At 42.4% G+C, this 20,720-nt stretch overlaps 1 protein-coding gene across 5 annotated transcripts in view; it reads left to right on the plus strand.

The window, feature by feature from the left end:
- KIAA1210 (KIAA1210 ortholog) overlaps positions 1 to 19,506 on the plus strand; it is a 90,064-nt gene extending 70,558 nt beyond the window's left edge. For 4 of the 5 annotated variants that reach the window (XM_074962579.1, XM_074962576.1, XM_074962580.1 and 1 more), the window contains 7 exons: positions 1,592 to 1,657; positions 7,197 to 7,406; positions 8,897 to 8,993; positions 10,470 to 12,071; positions 12,802 to 12,953; positions 13,857 to 13,962; positions 17,339 to 19,506. In XM_074962579.1, coding sequence (XP_074818680.1) covers positions 1,592 to 1,657; positions 7,197 to 7,406; positions 8,897 to 8,993; positions 10,470 to 12,071; positions 12,802 to 12,953; positions 13,857 to 13,962; positions 17,339 to 17,514 — 2,409 coding nt within the window. In that variant the 3' untranslated portion in view covers positions 17,515 to 19,506. The remainder of the gene's footprint in view (positions 1 to 1,591; positions 1,658 to 7,196; positions 7,407 to 8,896; positions 8,994 to 10,469; positions 12,072 to 12,801; positions 12,954 to 13,856; positions 13,963 to 17,338) is intronic. The other variant, XM_074962577.1, reaches the window with a different exon arrangement.
- Positions 19,507 to 20,720: the final 1,214 nt, after the last annotated feature.

The following is a 20,720-nucleotide window of genomic DNA, read 5'->3' on the forward strand; positions in this document are numbered from 1 at the left end:
GTAGCAGGTGGGAGTAGCAAGGCCCATTGGTTGCAAAGAGTTGTTATTGCAGAACATTTTGTATGTGTCCAAGAGAGAAGCTTGGGAGCATCATGGTGAAGCCTTTATACAGCAGTAGAGAGAATGGTTTGAAGATGGGGGTGGAAAAGATGCCAGTATTTTGTTTCAGCACTGGGACTACGATAAGTGGATGCTTAAGTAAGCCCTGGAACTCACATGTTTAAAGATGGAGAAAAACACATTAGCATGAAGCAGAGTTCAGTTTGAAAAAGACAGATTTTAAAAGGGGCTGTTGTAGTAAAGTCTTGGTAGTGAACAACTGCCTTTGTATGCGGGGGGGGGGGGGGGGGAGAGGAAAGCATGCATTTATCTAGGATTCTGCAAATAATAAAATGCTTTGGAGCACTTTTAAAGAGTGAAACTGATCTGTTAATAAGATCTCTAGAGCAGTCTGCCTAGTTCCACAATAAGTTGAACAATAAAATTCTATCTGTACTGTGGGTTTTTTTTAAAAAGTAGTTTACAGAATGCTCTAGCAGCATAATGTTAGCATATGATTATCCACTGATCAGAGAAGTACATTTAAGTCAAATCTCTTTGCACACTTTGGACAGAATGATTGATCTGCTGTCGTTGGAGAACTAAACATAATTCTTTCTTTGGTTCATTATAGCCTTACGGTTTCCACAAGTGAAAATGTCTTAAGGTTTAAAACTATTGCCTTCTAGAAGTTTGTCAGTTGTTTTGAACTGTGCAGTTGTTGTTCTTATGTGGGGTCATATAGGGAGAGAAAGAATGATTCAGTGGTTAGGGTTCTAACCTGGGATTTGGGAGATCCTACAGCCTTCCTGTGTGACCATGAAATAGTCACTTAGCTTCTCTGTTCCTCTTCATCTGTAAAATGTTAATAGAACTTCTGTACCTGATGGGTGTGTCTTGAGGATAAATATATTCAAGATTGTGAGATTCTGAGCTGCTTCTGTAATGGAGGCCATAATAATAACTCGGATTGAAACAGCCCAGGAATGAGGGACATTGGCAATTTGACTGAACCCATCTGTGAAGCTGACCATGCGATGAGACACATTTTTCATCAGAATCAATCGGATTCAAAGTAGCAGGGTCTTTTTTCAAGAACTTTCTTCCTACTTTAAAAACGTTTCAACAATATTTTAGTGGGGAGAGGTATTGGAGTGAATCTAATTCTAGTTGTAAATCTGAATATCTAACCGTGGCAGAAAGTCAAAGTAACTTTTAAAACACTATAGGCTCAATTCTCCACTAAGGTGTATGTCCCCGTCCTGCACATCTATCAAGGCACTGTGCTTTGTACACTGTCCCCTGTCTACACAATATGAATCTGATAGCAGGATACAGGTATACATGTATGTAAGTTCCAGTCCCTTGTGTCTGATCACTGATGAGGAATGAACAAATGGCCAAGAGGCTATGCTATGAATTAGGAATCCTGCAACGACCCCTCCTAAGTTTTCCTTTTGTATTTTCTCATAATTATGCTTTTGTATTCAGTCCCAGATACCTGTGTGTAATGCTTCCCTTGACTTACCCTTTTCCTTATTTTATCCCACAGTCCTCCAACCCTGTTCAGCGCCATAGCTCTTTGAGTTTAGGTGGGACAGACAGTGAAGATGAACAGGTAAATAGTCGCTCTTTCTGTTACTAAAGTTTTCTGAGAGAGTGCATACAGGGTCTGTATGAAGCCAAATACGTGCCACATACTACTGCTATATCTCTTCTGGGTAAAAAAAAAGCCACTGTGAATGTGACAGTTCATGCACAAGCCAGAGAATGACGTGTGTGCCCAGAGAGACACATGTCAGAGTTTTGAACAACAAACACATTCATACAAATTTGAAGTCTGTTTGCAGATAACGCACAAACCACTAATAAGTTGTTCATGGGAATAGCTTAGCTGGCTCTAGTGACATACTACATACTCTGTTGTGTAACTTAGCAGGTATTGGTCAATTTAAGAGGCACAATATAATACTGCAAAACAATTCACTCCCTTATATACACCCTTAAGCCCTAACAGCAGCCACTGCTCAGTAAGTCCTGTCTGTCATCAGAAGATTGTGGGGGACACTCTACTCCTCTCTGACAAATGAGAATGGCTAGAGGGGTGGCATGTGTAAAGCTCTTGGCCCTTTCTAAACCCCAGGTGTCCTGGGGAAAAGGGACTGAGCTAAATTGCCGCTTGTCTTTAGTATATAACTGATAACTAGGAGCAGTTGGTCTTCCAGTTAGCCCAGCACAACCTATCCCTGACCTAAGGAGGGGAGGGCTTAAGCCAGCTCTACTCACCAGTATATGTGCTCGAAGAACATGCCCGGGTGACCCTCCCCCAAGCTATCCCTGCTGACTGCAGAACAAGAGGGCATGTTTCCACCAACAGTAGCCTACTTTAGCTATTGAAGGCAGACCTAATGGTCCAGATTTCCTTTTCCAGCCACCCACTCTCCAGCAGCCAATAAAGCGGTTGGGGAAACGATCCGACCCTCCCCAGGTGACCTCAAATACCTGTTACACAAGTGGCCATCACTTATAAATAGGGCTGCAGAGGAGCTTGCCTACCCCATGAGATAGCCACTGCCTAGTGGGAGGGCTCTTCCTACTCCCTGGCTACACCCCGAGCACCAGATATCTTCATCCCACCCTGATGGAGAAGAAAGGGAGGGGCCGTTTCATGGGGTCACAACAAATGCTGATCTGGCTGGAGTAGCATACTGCCCGCCCGGTACGGGAAACCTGCCAAAAAAGAAAAGAATTAACTGTTCAGCTATCTAGGAGGAACTGCAAGGAAGGCCAAGGCAGCATGGTGGCAGAAGATTGTGTACAGCCCCGTGCACCCTCCCGAGGGGGCTCCACTCACAAGGCCCTACTCAGGCAGAGCAGCGTCTCCAAGACCAAACCCTCAGTCTCTAATTACACTGCTCAGGAGGCCTTCTCTTCCCTTACACACTCTCCTGCCAGCCTCTGAGAAGGCTGGGAGGGGAGGGTGTTTTCCCAAGATGGACCCTGCTCCTCTGCCTGTGGTTGAGAGCAAGTGCTGCCTCGCCTGGTAGTTTCTGGCATTATTGCTTTCTGGAGTGGGGGGAGGATGCAAAGCTCTTTAGAAATGGCAGGCCTCTGCTCTCTCCCTGAGACCGTTTCCTCCCGCAATTGCTGCTCTACCCAGAAAACTATATCTCCTAGTGGGTCACAAACTGGACTGGGCAAATAATTCTAGAGCCAAAGTGGTCCAAGTAACTTGCACTTGTTTAAAAAAAAAAAAATCTCCTTATGTGTATTGAATCCTTGGTTCAACTAATATTCTACCAGTGCTAGTCAAAATCAGTGTTTTTGCCCATTTATATTAGCCAGACTATCCTTTCCGTAGCCTGGCTACTGGTGGTTCCTTTTAATTTTTCCATATAAAATAATGTAAAATATCTGCTTCTTGCTGACCATGATTTCCTTCTCCCCCCCTTCCCCCCCCCCCCCCCCCACTTTGCCTGTTTCATGCCCTGGTCTTCTATGGAGAAAGGGGGGAAGAAGAGAAGTAACTTTCTGTGGCGCAGAGTTCCACTACGTGTCAGCTCCTGCTTTCCTCCTCCAATTTCCGGGAAGCTGTGTAGGCTTTTTCTCCTTCTTCTCAGTGCAGCATCTGTTCCTTCTCCCAAAGATTTTCTCAGCAGCCTAGCTTGATGTTGTATTTACATTCATCTAAAATTAAGATGTCTTCCCTTAAACAATCATCAGTTGTGCAGTAACATTTTTTCTTTGCTTTAATATCAAGCTATGAATTAGAGCATGAACCAGTAAAGTGAACAGAACAGCAATTATAAATCCGTAGCTAGTTGTTCCGTTTAACAGAATTCCCTTTGCTTCGTGCTAAGTAAAGAACAACTGGGCTTTATCACAGTCCTGGCTTAAGTGGATTTCACACCCATGTCATGGTTTGAGTTTAGCAGTCTGCTGGGTTTGCTGAAATGGATGGGTAATGTGACATCAAGGCTTCCGCTGGCTTCCAGGATTCTCTGAGTGCTTCTGCTGCTGTCTTCATCTTTAGGAAGCTGTCAGGGGGCATGTGTGTGACTCCCATTAGTGGCCTAAGTATTTATAAATGTACACTTCCTGACTGTTTAAAAGATAAGGATGGGCTGTTATTCCAAAAACATCACAGCAAATCTTTTTTGCCCCCTTTCCCTCTTCCGGAGCTTTCACCCAGGGTTAAACTCCTTTGCCAAATGGCTGTTACAGCAATCTAACTTCCCTGTTGGCTGCTTTAACTCTAATTAATTAAAGAGCAAAGCGAAGTCCCAACACACAAGGAAAGTTTCCTGGCCCAAACACTTCGCAAGGAAAATCCTCTCTAGTTGCAACATTTTCCTTCTGCTTGAATTCCAGTTGCAGCACAGATGTCTTCCCGTAATAGTCTAACCCAAACTTCCCCCTTTTACCTTAAAACAAAGCACTAAGGAGACAGCTTTCTATCTACTCTTCTTTAGGCTGCCCCAGAGAAGAGGAAATCACCATCCAATCAGTGTTAGGGAGAAAGTTTATCATCCCTAGAAGCAGATCTTCCGCTGGTGTAAATTGTCATAGCTATGGAGTCCCTGTGAAGACCTCCTCTAGCCTCAGGTTTCAGTAAATGTTGCTAGCCTATGAGAAGAAGACGGGTTACTGTGTCTAGACTTACAGGACAAAAATAAGCAAGTACTATTAATTGTTTTGTCCACCTATAAACTAGAGTTTCAGAGTTTGTGCCTCTTGAACGTGTGACAATGCATCACACATCTTGCAAAATCAGGTACTGGTGCACATATAAGCCCAGCAACTGGTGTTGCTGTATAAAACAGCATGTCCCTGACTGCAGGATTGGGCCTTTCATACATGAATTCAGAGTGCCACAGTAATTTTAAAACTGTTAGAGGAAAGAACTTGTATGAGGGAAACGAGCAACAGTTACTGTTGTGTTGTTTTTGTTTTGTTTTTTTTTCCCTCCCACTAAGATTTGCTGAACCTATTATAATTCTACAGGAGCAATAATAGTTTGCTGCTTTACTTCTTCTCCTGAATTTACAGACTGTGAAAAAGAGAACCTAAAACTGAATTAATAAATTCAGTGTGGATTTTGTTTTAGCTCCATGAACTTAAAAAGTCAACAGTGATTAAGAAAGAGGGAGTTGCTTTTTCTTTTTGTTAATTTAAAAGCATGTAATATATATACCTAGACTAATACTGTAGATCAGACGGGGAAAGCCTTTTTAGAACACAGCTCCAGTTCCAATCTTGCATTTAAAACCCAAGCTGAGAATGAGTACTTTCCTAGAATCAGAGTAAAAGGATTTTTAATAAATTTTAGGCAACCAGATGCAACCTGATGGTTTGAATTAAATCTGACAGGCCTTGGCCCAGGCCAAGATTGAGAGCAGATACTTTCTTAAAGTGACCGTACTATGTATCGTTGGAGGATCTTGAAGATCATGATTCTTCTTTAATGCACAATACTGTGTTTCATCATGGTAATCAATATTTTCATCTGAAGTCTTAAGTCTGTGAGTTTCCGACTTTATGGGCTCAGCGAATCTAAAATATTCACTTATTAAATACTTGCCCAGGGGTCTTTACAATGGAATTTTCATCTGAATGGAGCTCTGTAACATCCTTATAAGGCTATTTCCCCATGTATTCTCACTGTCTGATGTATGCCTACCAACCCTGAGACTGAAACAGAGTAATAAGACATTATAACTTCCCCATACTATTTGTAATGTGGCAAACTCTGCACATTCCCTTCAGAGAGGTTTGTAGGAACTTTTTATTTGATCGGCATAGATTACTCTTTCTTGACCCTGTTTTAAATTCAAGCAAACCCAAAATGAGAGTGCCAAACTCAGTCCAAATGTTTCACTGGGTATTGTGGTGGAACCATGGAAAACCGCAGATTTCTCACACCTATAAAGCTTGCTTGAAGTGTCTAGGCATCTGTGTGAACCTTCCAGCAAACCTGGTCTGAGTTTCAAGTTTGTAACAAAACCAGACAAACTTTGCATGGTTTTGGGTTTCACTGCACACATTTCCCCCGACTCCCTTTGTAATAGCATCATTTCTTGCTAAGATGACAAATATTTGATTCCCAAGGATAGCAGTGTTGTGGGGCTGTGTTGTGCGTAGTGTATTTATCTCAAAAATAGTACAGGACTGCTAGATAGAAAGGGACACGTGACTTCTGTTGCGATTTGAGGGAGAGGGAAGAGTGAAAGAACAAATTAATCGATAGTAACTTTCTTAGAGTTGGTGGGGAACAGAGAGTGGTCCTTCTTTTGTGACCTTCAGCAATCACACTACTGCAGCGTATCTGCTTGCTGTCATGAGGAAAAGCAAGACAACCTTGTTATAAAAATGGCAGCAGTGTCTCCTGCTGGTACAAGAAGATATTGCTAACTGCTCGTTCAAATAGGAATTGGGAGAGGAATGTGACTGTGTGTCTCTCACTTGTTTCTCCAGCAAAAAAACTTCAAAAACAGACTCCAACGAGAAACTGCAGAATTGGAATTAATTTGCAAACTGGACACCATTAAATTAGGCTTGAATAAAGACTGGGAGTGGATGGGTCATTACACAAAGTAAAAACTATTTCCCCATGCTAATTTTCCCCGTACTGTTACTCACACCTTGTCAACTGTCGGAAATGGGCCATCCTGATTATCACTATAAAATTTTTTTTTCTCCTGCTGATAATAGCCCACCTTAATTGATTAGTCTCGTTATAGTTGGTATGGCAACACCCATTTTTTCATGTTCTCTGTGTGTGTGTGTGTATATATATATATGTATATAATCTTCCTACTGTATTTTCCACTGCATGCATCTGATGAAGTAGGTTTTAGCTGATACAGATTAACACGGCTACCACTCTGAAAGCTGTATTGCTTGTGTGTACAATGCCATTGATCAGACAAAACTAAGTGTAAATGTTAATTGCAAGTAGAAGCAGATATAAAAATGGACACATCCTGGAAGCGTGTCTGTTTTATGTGCGCACAAAAATTCAGCTGTTAATATTTTTATAGATCTAATTTTGAGTATATTTGCTTCTAAACCAATGTGGTGAGACAGGCAATGGGAACCAGGATCAGATGCACAGAAAATCTGAGCAAAATTAATAGTGATGTGTTTGTGTTTTGTAGGTACCCTCTGATGCTTCCTCTAGACCTGTCAGCCCTTTGTCCTCTGTGGCGCTTGTGATTCCAGCGACGCAAGCCAGCAGCTTGCTTCCCGTTGACTTCAACACCCCTGCCAGTCCCATGGGCTGCCTAGATACTTCAGCAGCTAGGCACAGGATAGCAATAAACCCGCGGAAACAGAGAGTTTTTACCAGTAAGAACCAGCAAACCCCTGTAAGTCTTTTCTGGAGGATGAGTGCAAAGCAAAGGGAGATGGGTGCAAGTGTGCACAGCCTTTGCTGTTCTTCCCCCTGCTCTGGGGTTCATGAATGTGTTAAACAGGCAGATAAGTGATTAAAGCCAATGGGAATCTTCCCGTTGGCTTTAATAGAGACCGGAACAGACACCTACTCCTATTTTGGCCTTAAAACTCTGACTGAATGCCCAGGAAGGGGAGAATTTTGTTACAGTGAGAATTAAACTGTGGAAGTAGAATTTGACATGGGAATAATCAATAGAATAGAGAACTCTGTAGCTGTCTCAGAGCTAGTTCAAAAATGGGAATTCTTTTCCAAGGAAATTTTTGAATGAAACTAAAATTTTGTTTGGTTTGGAATTTTTCACTGAAATGATTCACAATTAATTTGTTTTGTTGCTGTCATTCCAATTGAAATGAAAATTTCTCTTTTTTTTTTGGTCCCCTCCCTCCCCCATTTCTCTATCCCACCTCCCTTTTCCCACTGGAAGGAAAAGAAAGGGGGGAACCCCAAAACCAAAATGCCCCTCTGCCATGTACAATGGCCAAACCAGACAGTCTCTATGCAAAAGAATAAATGGACACAAATCAGATGTCAAGAATTATAACATTCAAAAACTAGTCGGAGAACACTTCAGTCTCCCTGGTCACTCGATTACAGACCTAAATGTGGCAATAGTACAACAAAAAAACTTCAAAAACAGACTCCAACGAGAAACTGCTGAATTGGAATTAATTTGCAAACCGGACACCATTACATTAGGCTTGAATAAAGACTGGGAGTGGATGGGTCATTACACAAAGGTGCCACTTTTTCCCCCCCTACTGTTACTCACACCCTCTTGTCAACTGTTAGAAATGGGCCATCCTGATTACCACTACAAAAGGTTTTCTTCTCCTGCTGATAATAGCTCACCTTAACTGATCACTCTCATTATAGTGGGTATGGCAACACCCATTTTTTTCATGGTGTGAGTGTGTGTATCTTCCTGCTGTATTTTCCACTGCATGCATCTGATGAAGTGGGTTTTAGTCCGCGAAAGCTTATGCTCAAATAAATTTGTTAGTCTCTAAGATGCCACAAATACTCCTCGTTCTTTTTGCTGTTGCAGGCTAACACAGCTACCACTCTGAACTGATAATGACATCTCTGACTTGTTCTGTTCTGTACACCCACGTAACTTTGTGATGTCTTGAAAATGCCCTCTCTCAAAATATATCTGTCTTAGAATGTTTCTGGTACTCACCAAAAACTGAAGTACTGTATTTGTAGTTTTAAAGCTTTGATGTCTTGCTGTGTAATTCATGGGAGTAGCAACATTCATTCATTGTATTGTTGAAGTTACAATACAGGGATTTTTTTTTCTTGTGTATGTTTATATTTTTCAAAATGAAGTTACATACAGTTAAGTTTTGTGCAAAAGTCTTTACTTTGAACCAACCCAAGTGTCTTTTTGAATCCCACTAGCTGGAACAATTGGAAAAGGAGCAGAGTCTTCCTGTAACTGCAGAAAAGAAAAGTACAACAAAATTCCTTGATGCTGACCAGTATGAAAATCGGGCAGGTAAGGCATAATTCTGAAGGCTAAATTGTTAAGTCTATTAACAGAATTCTGTTTTAAAACTTTTAAAACTAGGCAACGTTTACTTTTTTTAAAAAATCCCCAACTCCATCCCCTCTGCCTGAGAGCCGGCAGACTGTGCTTGAAAGTGAGAAAAAAAATGATGAACTCTGTGGAAGGCTGTCTGAAGAAATCACACTGGGCGTAACATTTTCCAAAAGCACCTATATCTCACGGGAGCCTAAATGTCATTAATTATGCTTCTAAGTAACCTAAGCACTACTGAAAATTTTATCCTACATCTGCAAATACTGCCTGAGCATTATACCTTTTGGAACAAACCATCTTGTGAGACAGTGTAGTGTGACTTTAAATAGCTTATGTACAAGCAGGTCCAATTTTCCTCTATTTTTTGGCTGATGGATGATTCTCGCTGCCAGTGTTTCCCAAACTTCAGACGCCGCTTGCTCAGGGAAAGCCCCTGGCAGGCCCGGCCGGTTTGTTTACCTGCCGCGTCCACAGGTTCTGCCAATTGCAGCTCCCACTGGCTGCGGTTCGCTGTGCCTGGCCAATGGGGGCTGCGGGAAGCGGCAGCCAGTATGTTCCTCGGCCCGCGCCGCTTCCCGCAGCCCTGAACAAGTGGCATCCCAAGTCTGGGAAACGCTGCTCACTGCAATAGTAAAATCCACTGACATTTCTCCCAAACAGCCCATTTTTATAATCCCTGATTTTGATCAGTGCGTTTTAAATGCATTGATTGATTGTAACATTGTCAGTGTTTTGTTAAACCAAACTCAAGGCTTGATCCTGCAGGATGCTAAGTGTTGCCTAAGACGTACTTAGCGTCTGCAAGCCATATTGAAGTGAACAGGGATTGAGGGTTCTTAAAATCTCACAGCTCTGCGTGGTATGTAGTTGGGCATCTCTTTGCCACTATTTCTGGTGTATTTGATGTAATCCGTGAATTCAGCGTTTGTGAAAGGGGGCAGTTCTAGAGATCGAGGTTCCAAAGCCGAAAAACAGGAACAGTGCAGATGTCAGCTGGGTGAGCTTCCCCACGCTGCTCTTCCAGATGTTGCATCCCTGAGATTACCAGTAATAGTGCCAATAGTTATGGTGATTTTACTGATGTGGATACTGGCACACTAGGATCTGAACGGAAAACAACAATGCATTTGATACACCAGCTGCTGAGCGGGCACCTGGCGACAGCCGCTTTCGGCTATTACTAGCCTTGGCTGGCTTCCACTGGGAATATAATGTATTTCATTACCAGTCTCCTGAGCCAGCCAGTCCATCCCCCATTTTTAAGTATGTTTGTCAGCCTGGGGCATCTAGTAAATGGTATCCAGATATTGGGAAACTATTAGCAAATGACCACAGTACCTACTATGAATTACAATTGAAGGGGGTTTGAGGAGTGCAGGAGTCTTCATTGTAACCATCAAGCATAAATGTGTTTTCTTTTGTTCAACACAGGTTCATTGGTCTGGGAGGAGAATAATGGAAAAGGAAGTGGTGCTCAGGAGACACAGGCGATAACAAAGACTGACAATTCCACAAGTGACCCTTGGAATTCTGTATCCCCTGCAGACGTAGTTTGTACTTTGCTAGAAGAGGATGCATGCCCTATAGAAACAGATCATCAATCTAAAGTAACACTGTCCTTTCCAAACGTGCAGTCTTCTCTAGCAAAGTCTGAGGAGGAGAACAAGGCAGAGGAAGCATTGGTACCTTACTGCTCTGATGAATCTATTGGTGAATTCAAACTACTTCTGCAAAATACGTATGAAGTAATTGAACTTTCTGAATCTCTACAGACTGAACCAGAAGCAGTTGTATTTCAGGACACATTAACATCTGACTTGTATGGCATTTCCATGGAAAAGGAGGACATAAATAGTTTGGCAGATGCCAAAAAGGTATCCTTAAAACAACCTGTAGACCAAAGTGACAAAGAGCCTAGAGACAGTGGTGTGGCACTTGTAGGAAAAGTGGAAGATCAGCCTTGTACCAATGAGAACAACTTCATCTGGCCTGATTCAGATCCTGCACTGTGTCTGTCACAGGTTCTTTTAGCCACTTCGGAGACTTCCTCTGAAGTGGAGTGGATGGCTGTTTCGGTGCTGGAAAATACCCCAGCAGCAAAAGATGATAAAGAAATGTGCAAAGTTACAGAACTTCAGCCATCCAAAGACCATGTAGATTCAAAAACATCCCTACAAAAAGACTCAGTTGTTTCTGTGTCAGATATAGATTGCATGCTGCCTCAGAGTAAAGTGAACAAGGAGCTACATTTTAAACCAGAAATAATGCATGGTCCTGTTTCAAAGGCTAGCCAAAGCAATCAGGAGACAGATGCATCCAACAACTTGGAAAAACATTCTATCGGATGCCTTGCCTCCTCCAGTTTGGCTGGCTTCAAGAGTTGTATCCCTCTTAGTGGTTCTAAGCAGAACCAGTTAGGTGGTGTAACTTCTCAAGAGAAAACAAGGAAAGAGAGCAAATCCCCAGAGGAAAATGTAAAGACTCCACTGAAATCTGCTGCTACAAAACCAGTTAGATTTACTATTGCTCCTGCCTGGCAAAGATCTCTTTCTGGGGGTTCAAATTCCAAGGAAGATTCCTGTGCTAGAAGCTCCCCGTCCTCTCCCATAAGACCAGAGTTGTTTGAAGGAACAGCTCACTTGGATACCACCAGGCAAGAGTCTACAAAAAATAACCCTGAAGGTTTTGAAAGGGATAATGAGAGCAACAAGCCCAGTTTGAATTCTTCCATGGAGGGGGCTGAGCATGAAACACAGAATGCTGAAAACCCATTTGGGATCAGACTGAGAAGAACATCCTCTTTGCTAAAGTACCACAGTGAATCTCCAAAGCAGATTCCATTAGCTGTTCACACCACCTCTTCTGGTTCTGTCAAGGAGGATCAAAAATCACTAGGCACTGGGAGGCCACCTCACGGCCTTCCAGGCCACCAAAAAGCTTTAGCTAAAAAATCAGCTGTCGTGGAAGAGAAAAATGCCCCCAAAACAAAATCTGAAGAAGTCTCAAAGAAGCAACACTCTAACAAAGTTTCAGGTATTTATGCTGTACTTGTATCCAAAGACTGTAATGGCCTTGCACAGCCATTATTCTCAACAAAGGCAAACCAGGGACACAAAAAAGGGTAAAAAATTTCTTTAATAGCCTTGACCCTGAAATACAGGACCCTATTCAGCCCTGGTGTAACTCAGCTGATGTCGTTTTGGACTTGTATCTTGGGTTTAGGCTATTCAAGAAAATTCTTAAGTTCCACCATACAATATGTTCAAGCTAGAATATTAACAGGGCATCAGAAATATAGAATGGGCCATTTCTTTCACATGGAGGTGTTTTTGTCCAGATTTTGTGGAATTTGTAGAATTTGTTTTGCAGCTAATTGTCAGGCCAATGCGAATTTAGAAAGAAACCAGGTATCATACTAGTTGTGATTTCCCCCCCCCCCCCCTAAAAAATTTGGGAAACGAAAAGGCAACGTGTCTCTAACTGGATTACATAACAGAACAATGGTAGTCATTCTGCATTTAGCCTGTACTATCAGGATGTTGCTTTGAGGGCTGAATCCTGCCCCGATTGACTTTAAAGACTCCAGTAGATAAAAAGAACAAACATCCTTGCAAAGTAACAAAGACAAAATCAGCAGGGAAATTAATGTAATCTTCACCCTTTTCAAAGTGTATTCACTGGAGGATTTAAAACACAAAACTGTTTAGGTTTTGACAGACTTGCCCTAAATCCCTTCTTTACTTCCAAAATGCTTCTTTTATAGAAAAAGTCCCTAGTCCGCATTTGGAAACCGTTACCTCTGAACCAGCTTGGGTCTCCATGGCAAAACTAAAGCAGAAAGGTTTCCAGGGTCATCCTCTTGCCAAAGGACATAAAAGGGAGGACAAAACTTTGACCAAAATGGATCAAGAGGAGGTACGGTACTGAGTGGCTGGTAGACTAGAACCATTGTGAATACTGACAGTCTGACCGGATGCCTCTACACAATACTGAATTTGATGTTCTTGGACAGCAGGTTTTTAGTAATGCATATAACCAGATTTTCAAAACCAATTTCTAATGTGCCCACAGACAATTGCTGATGCAAATGAATAGATGTGTATTTGGCCATATCTGCAGCTCAGGTACTTGGAATTTTGGGGTCAGACTCAGCAATACGCCTTTCCTACACTAGTCATCTTTGCGCCTCTTATATTCTGAACCCTGCCAGGGGTCTGCCCAACGCCCAGGACAATTTAAAGCTGCCATAAAAAGCTGTTCTAAGTTATGGCAGTTTTCCGCAGCCCCTGCTCTGCCATTGAGAACAGTGGTTCTGGCAGTGGACGTGGAGGCAAAAGGTTTGTGGTTCATCCACAGATTTCCTGTGTGACCTTGGGCAAGTCATTTGACCTGTGTCTCATTTTCTTAATCTGTAAAATGGGGATAATTGTCCTCTTTGCAGGGCTGTTGCGAAGTTTAATTCAGTAATATTTGTAAAGGACTTGGTGATCCTTGGATAGATGATGCCAAGGAAGGACAAAGCAGTATTGTTGTTTCAGTGATCATTGTGATCATAAATGTATTACAGATTTAATGGTAAGTGGATATGATATCACAAGTAGCGATTGTTAAACATGCGATTGAAAAGCCGTGTAAAGAGAGAACCACCTGGCCTGCCTTGGTATATTCCCCATAGCACCTGCACCCTGTTTCTATTTCTCTTCTGGTGAATTCTCAAAGTGCACCTCTGATTGAATCTTAAAGGGGAGCTGCTTCTTGTGTGTAATTATTTACACTTGCTGGTTTCCTTATTTGCATTCTTTGTTTTTTCCCTTAAAGCGAGTGACCTGTGCGAGTGAGAATTTATTGGGGAAGAACGTAACTCCTGGCCTGTGTGCTCAGGAGAAGAAATCCCAAATGAAGATCAATATGTCTGCTGCAGCAGGTATATGTGTGTGTGTGTGTGTGTGTGTGTGTGTATATATATATATATATTTTTTTTTAAGTGTGTGTGTCTGACTCACTCACTCACAGTAATGGCCAAGATTTTCACTAGTGACTTCTTGGGTGTGTCCAGCTTGGGTGTGTCTAGTGACTTCTCAGGCTGTGCCCAGCCTGAGAAACCTTTAATCTTCAGAGGGGGGATGCTCAGCTTTTTCGCCCACTAGGCTGTGTCCAGACATGTTGAGAATGCTACACCCCTGCTTACTCCATCCCCAGAGCAGGTGGGTGGGTGGTTAAAAGAGAAAAGTTCCATCCTCAGCCCGCTTGCCAAAGTTCCTGAACCAGGGTGTGGAAGGGGTGGTTGGTGATGTAGTGACTCACTGTGACTAGAGGTCAATAGTAAATTACAACCAGCAGGGAGTAACCGTGGCTCAGAGAGGTGTGTGCCTCATGGTGCTTTCTGAGCAGACTGATCCAACTTATGCCCCAGCCCTTGTTCAGGGCTATGCCTAAAATCAGAGTTGAGCTGGAACTGCGTGCAGATAACACTAATCAGACTTGCAGCTAAGAGTATATTTTACTGAATGAACTCTATTAACGTCAAAGCTTTCCTGTAAGTAAGTGAATAGACTTTCTCGCCTTCCTCCCCATCCTGGGTCGCTGACATAGCAATGGATGACTGGCTGAGGAATCACAATGAGAGAGCAGTGCTGCGTTAGCTGCAGCTCAACAGTGTGTGATTCAGCTATGATCCATTTTTTTCCTTTAAGGATTCCATTTTGTGCCAGCTTCATTCCCAGACTTGGTAAACTCGGTACAAAGCTAGACAATTATAAGCAGTTAGGAAGTTTGAGAAGTCTCCTTTTGGAGTACTGTCACGGCGGGGCTGAATATTACTCCCATGCCTCTGCTGGAGTCACCTGGATTTTCACTTTGGCTGAAATTCATGCCACCCATGAAAGTTGCAGCAGTATTAAACCTTTCTTTGCATTGTCTTGCTCCAGGGATCATCCTGGTGTACAATGTCTTTTCCCTACAGTGGTAGCACTATGATCACTCAATTCTTTCACCTCTTGGAAAATTATAAATATCTCTGACTAATGTTGATGTTCTCAAGAAAATCACCATTACCCAACAGTTCAGAAAAACACCAGGCCCTGCTGCCAGCATAGTCCCCACATGACTAACAAAACAGGAAGACTTTCAAAACTTAGACTTCCCTTGCTTTACTCCTATTAAAGGAGCCAATAATTTGATTTGGCTGAGGGGCAAGGAGTGTATATAATTTCCAGAGCTAGTGGTAACCTTGGACACACTTTCTGTCTTGTAAATGGCTGTTGCAAAAGTTTTCTTTCTACACTTTTCTTTCTACACTTGTGTGTATGATATGCATCCCATACAAGTCAGCAGGTGTGGCTTGGTGCATGTATAGCACAAGGTAAAATGGGATGATTAGGACAGAGTTCTGAGAAACCAGATCCTGCATTGACAACTGCTCATAGCAAATGTCAGACCTAAAAGGGGATTGCTTATTTAGACCCCCAATTAGCACGATAAGGCTTGTCCTTAAGCCCGTCTCCTCAGATGTGCCCGTTCTCTGTCTATACTCCACCGCCCTTTTTTAATCCTATGCTCTTGAGACTGTCCAAGGCACTTGAGACTGACTTTCAATCAGTACAGAGGAATATGGGTATAATCTTCATAAGTGTTCAAGTCCCTTTTTCAAAAGTGACTTAGGCACTTGGGAGCCTAACTCCCTTTGAGACTTGAGGCCCAGATTTAAAAAAGGTATTTAAGCCTGCTGGAACCTAAATCTTATTAACTATCAATGGGATTTTGGCTCCTAAGTGCCTGCTTCCCTTTTGAAAAATGAGATGTAGGCTCCTATATCAGTTAGGTGTGGCACTGCTGAGTGCAGCAGCGCCTGAATACCTTTAAAAATCTGGGCCTACGTCCCTACATTATGTAAGCACTGTTGAAAAAGTTATCCTACATCTGGAGCTTGACCTGGTGCTTATTAGGGGAGCGTTGTCCCTTCCACTATAGTCTGCCCCCTGCAGGGCACAGCCAGGGCTACCCCAGGCTGAGGCCCAGTGTCCTACTGAGCTGATCCCAGGGACAGGCTTTGCCTACAGGTGTTATCCGGGTGAATGGGGATTTTTTTATTGATCTCAACATAAGCAGGATCAAGGCCCCTTGTGCTTAACTTTACTTGTGCCCATAAATAGCTTCCATTCATGCTTGTGTTGAAGTACGGCTGCCTTGCCCCCCGCTTCCTGTATGCCACGCAAAGACTTGTAGATACTTATTAAACAAAAGAAAAGGTTTGGCTTTTTCAGGCCCTGATTTATATTTGAAAATGAAATAGTCTGTTGGAGTGAAAGGAGAGTGCCAAATGTCAAATGGCTTGTGAACTGTCCCTCAAGATATTTTAGTTGCTTATGTGTAGGGCTGCATTCTGTCCTGTCTCATGCAACCTGTCAGAAGACATCAGTCTTCGATATTTTCTATAAGATCGATAAAGTAGGCGTCTTTTAAATAGTAGCTCAGAGCCTTACCAGCAACAGTATCAACATTCCTTAGCATCTGCCAATGTCACCAGGCTTGTGATAGGCTGCAGATTTCAAAAACTATATTTGAAAAGAATATCTAGTCACATTATCCTAGCAACTTCCATCCCCTCTGGCTAACATGTCCGAGAAGATGTAGTATGGGTTTCATGCATATTTTTTTCCGAATAGCATTTTTATAGTAGAAGTATTTTTATTGGCAGTAAAGACTGGAAGGTAAATCTCTAGGCCATTCAGTGTTGAAGATGCATATGGTTCTCTGTTAGCTCAAGGTAAACTTGGAGTGATTCTTCCCATGCAGCACATGATCATATGGCTGATTCCTAGAGCCACTTGTGCGTTACACAATGCAAAATTAGCCTGTGGAATTCCCTGCCACAAGCTATAATTGTGGCCAAGAGTTTTTAGCAGGATCCAGAAAGCGATTGGATATTTATATGAACAACAAGATGATAATCCCCCAGGAATTTTGGAAAAATTTACTCATGCTTCAGGGCTTAAGCCCTCCCCTAAATATTGGGAGTTGGGAGAAAGGCACTTATGGGGATAGCCTATTACAGAGTTTCTGAAACCTTTGCCTGAAGCAGCTGGAACTGGCCATTGTTACAGACTGGGTACTGGTCTCTGGACCACTGGTCAGATCTAGTCTGGCAATTCCTCCTTTTATCTCTGTTGCTTTGTGAAATTGTGTCACTTTCGGTTTTGTTTCGCCTCTAGATGATGTCACTTTAAAGAGCAAGAAAAAAAGTTAGCATAAGTTCTGTCTGACTCTCCTGTGTTCTGATGACTGACTGGCATTGTTCTCAGCAGTTACACTTGGACCTATGGCTCAGGAGGCGTCTGTGGTCCCCACCACTGAAAAGGAAACGAGACAATCCTGTAATCTGCCAATGACACCATGCAGCTCTGTTGAACCACCCTGGCTGTCCCTGGCCAAGAAAAAAGCCAAAGCTTGGAGTGAAATGCCTCAGATTGTTCAATAGCAAATGACAAGAGTGTCCTCCTCTGTGTTGCCAATAACTGTATTAACTCCATATAGTAACTTCTTCGCTGGGACCATTTGTGGGGGGATGAGCCTTAGAACGTTGTTCACAGACTGTAGCTGTGAATGTGTGAAGAAGAAATGCCATTGACGGGTTGACCTGCAGTAACCGCCAGCATTAGGAAACTGAGCATTTTCCACGACAAAATACTATGAAATTCCAATTGACCGATTCATACTGATTACACGTTTGACTAAAAGACAGTGGTGCTCTAAGAGGAGGCGTTTCATGCCTTTGAAGCATTTCCTTTCTAAAAGGGGAGGTTAAAGTACCCTGCACACAATACAGTATTCTGCATGATTTCACTTGGAGCATTGAATTTGTTTGGTGTCACAAAATGGTTTTAGAACTCTGCACTGGAGCATCCAGACTGGCTGTCGCTGATGTAGTAGCATTTATGTCTCTAGGGCAGGTCTGACTGTGCTTCTGATTTTTAACGTATCTGTTTCTCAAATGAAATAAGACACAAGCAGCAATGCAGATTTAGGGGATTCTTATTTCTTAGGTGGTTAGAGTCGTCATGCCTTGTATTATACCACCTACTGGACAGGCCCAGAACTGTACTGCCTTTGTGTTCTATTGTAATGTATTTTAAAAAATCAATACCTTCTAAGGACTAGATTCTGCTCAGTTACCTCTGTAAATCTGGAATAACTCCACTGACCTTAACGTAGTTTGGAGATGCTGAATTTGGTCCTTATACCTAAGCTGAAATCTTTATAAATTTCTAGCATAGAGCAATTTCTCTTCCTAAGCCTCTTTTGTGAAATGTCCCTGCTAAAGGCAGAGGTGGGGAAGGTTTGACCCACTCTTGTTTTGTGTGAAGAAGGATGCCTGTTTCCCACAAACAGCATCCCACTGTCCATATTCACGGCACTATGGTTTTTAGACTATTTCCTTTACAGTTTAGAGGGGGAAAAAAAGATGCACTCAACATCCACCCTTACCCATCAGTACATAACTGGAAGCTGAAGCTGACCATCTATCTAAAGACACACAGCTGGCAAACAGCTGCTCTTTTAGAGTCCAATTCTGCTGCCACTGAAGTCTGTAGGAGTCTTGTCACTGACTTTTATGGGAGCAGAATCAGATCCTTTAAAAATAAACTTTGTAAAATGACTTAGTGACATCAGTGTCATGACAACCAGACTGCTCCTGCCTGTCCATTGCACATTTGCTAAACAGTTTCTGTGTACAGCAAATGAAAACATTGAAGTATGACTTGTCTGAGAGATTGTCTTTCGCAAACAAGTTGGGTAGCATCTTTAATGTGAAACAACATGTTTGACCTTGGAGTAACTCCTTATCTGGACTCCCTCTTGTTGGCTCTGGCCTGAATTTAAATGCGTCCCTACTTCTGAAATCTGTAGCCACTGCTCATGAAGATTGTGCAACTCTTATTCATGTGGCTGAACAGCTTACTCGCACAAATAGTCCCACTTAAATTAATGGGTCTGCTCTGATGAGTCACTGCTTATCGGAAAGAGTAAAGGTTCCACAGTCAGTTCGCTAATACAGGCCTGTTTTTCTTCTACTTAGTATCTCTTTTAAGACATGTATCTCCTCCTGCAATGTACTGGAGCACTTGTATTTCTCTAAAGTTTAAAAGTATTATGTAAAAACAAATTTAAACATTATCTACTATGGTTTTCTACAGGTGACATCACATACATGGTTTACGGACCCTCCTGTTTAAAATATGCACTTTCCTATATACTGCTATTTCTCTCCTGCTCTTTGCCAGTCTGGATTGCAACCACACACCTAAACTACTGCAAATAACAGCATTTATCTATTCCCTTGTTGCTTTTATTCTTGATATTGTGTCTTGCATTTTCTGTATGGTATGTATATACGTTTTGTAATCCTCACCTTTGGAGGTCCCCCTTTTGTATTCTATTCCCATATTTGGTTTACTATTAAATGCTATTGTCATGATGGAATTTTCAGGGTTTGGATGCGTTGTGATTCGTGGAGGGGAGGGACTGGCATTAGGGAAATAGACCTTTAAGAGGAACTGTTTGTGCTGGGTGGGTTGATATACTGTATAGATTCCAGGTTGGGGCAGACTCTACCTACAGGGCTTTGGACTGAGCATCATGGAGGTGAGAGACTGTCTTTAGTCTTCTTTGAAGTCATGGGCTAATTGGTGCAGTCTCTCTTGGGGTATGGAGTTCTTTCAGTGATTCTGAAATAAAGCTCTGGGTTGTGCCTTGCTATGTGGACTTTGAAGTCAGCAGGACCAAGGGGCTGGCACAGTAGCACTGATGACAGGAATGGAGCTTAAGCTCTTGATGAACTGGAATATCAGTAATTATTGTTTTGTTTTTTTAAATTAGTTGACCAGAAGAATTTGGTGATCAGAAAAGACTTCCCTACTCCTTGCAGCAGAACTGCTGCTGCCTGGACAGGAAGCTATTCTAGAAATCCTTTATATATATTTTACTGACTCTCCATGAGCAGGATTCTGTAAAGTTCTATAGTCAGTTTGTTTATAGAAACTGAGCAATAGGCTGCCCCAACAAAATCAAAGTGTATGGGCCTTATGTTAGGCCTACCAGCCTCAATGAACAATTCCTAATAACAGTCCATTTAAACATCCAGCTGGTTATACTGCAGGCTGCACTTTGGGGTACAGCCATGGAGCAGGTACCTTTGGCTGTCAAGCCAGGGGATAGAAATGCTATAGAATGTTTATCTAATATATAACTTTGCAGCATCATTGGCACCTATCTTGCATGTATCGCTGAGTAAAGATGGGAATACTAAACATACCATCCTCCTTAGCTCCAACCTTCAGCAATTGTTTTGCTTCTTCTCTCACATTAAATAGAAAATAAGCAAATCTCCACTGTATGGCATAGTTGACTGCTGCTTTTGGAGGGGAGGTGGTTCAGTAGCAAAGTGCATGAATGTGTTCTCTCAGTTTAGCGTATATCAGCAGATCAGTGCAAACGTATGCATATGTGCATAGTCTCACTGACTCCAGTGGGCCTATGTGCATGCTTAAAGTTGAGCACAGGTGTTTGCAGAATCCAGGGGTAGATTGGCTATGCTGTGTTCCCTGCTCCAGCACCGTTTTGTGAATTTGGCCCTGCTGCCTATCTTCCCAGGGTCAAGAGTCCCCATGGCCTTGGTTGAACTAG

The sequence above is a fragment of the Natator depressus genome, chromosome 9, assembly GCF_965152275.1.
Source record: "Natator depressus isolate rNatDep1 chromosome 9, rNatDep2.hap1, whole genome shotgun sequence".
Lineage (NCBI taxonomy): Eukaryota > Metazoa > Chordata > Testudines > Cheloniidae > Natator > Natator depressus.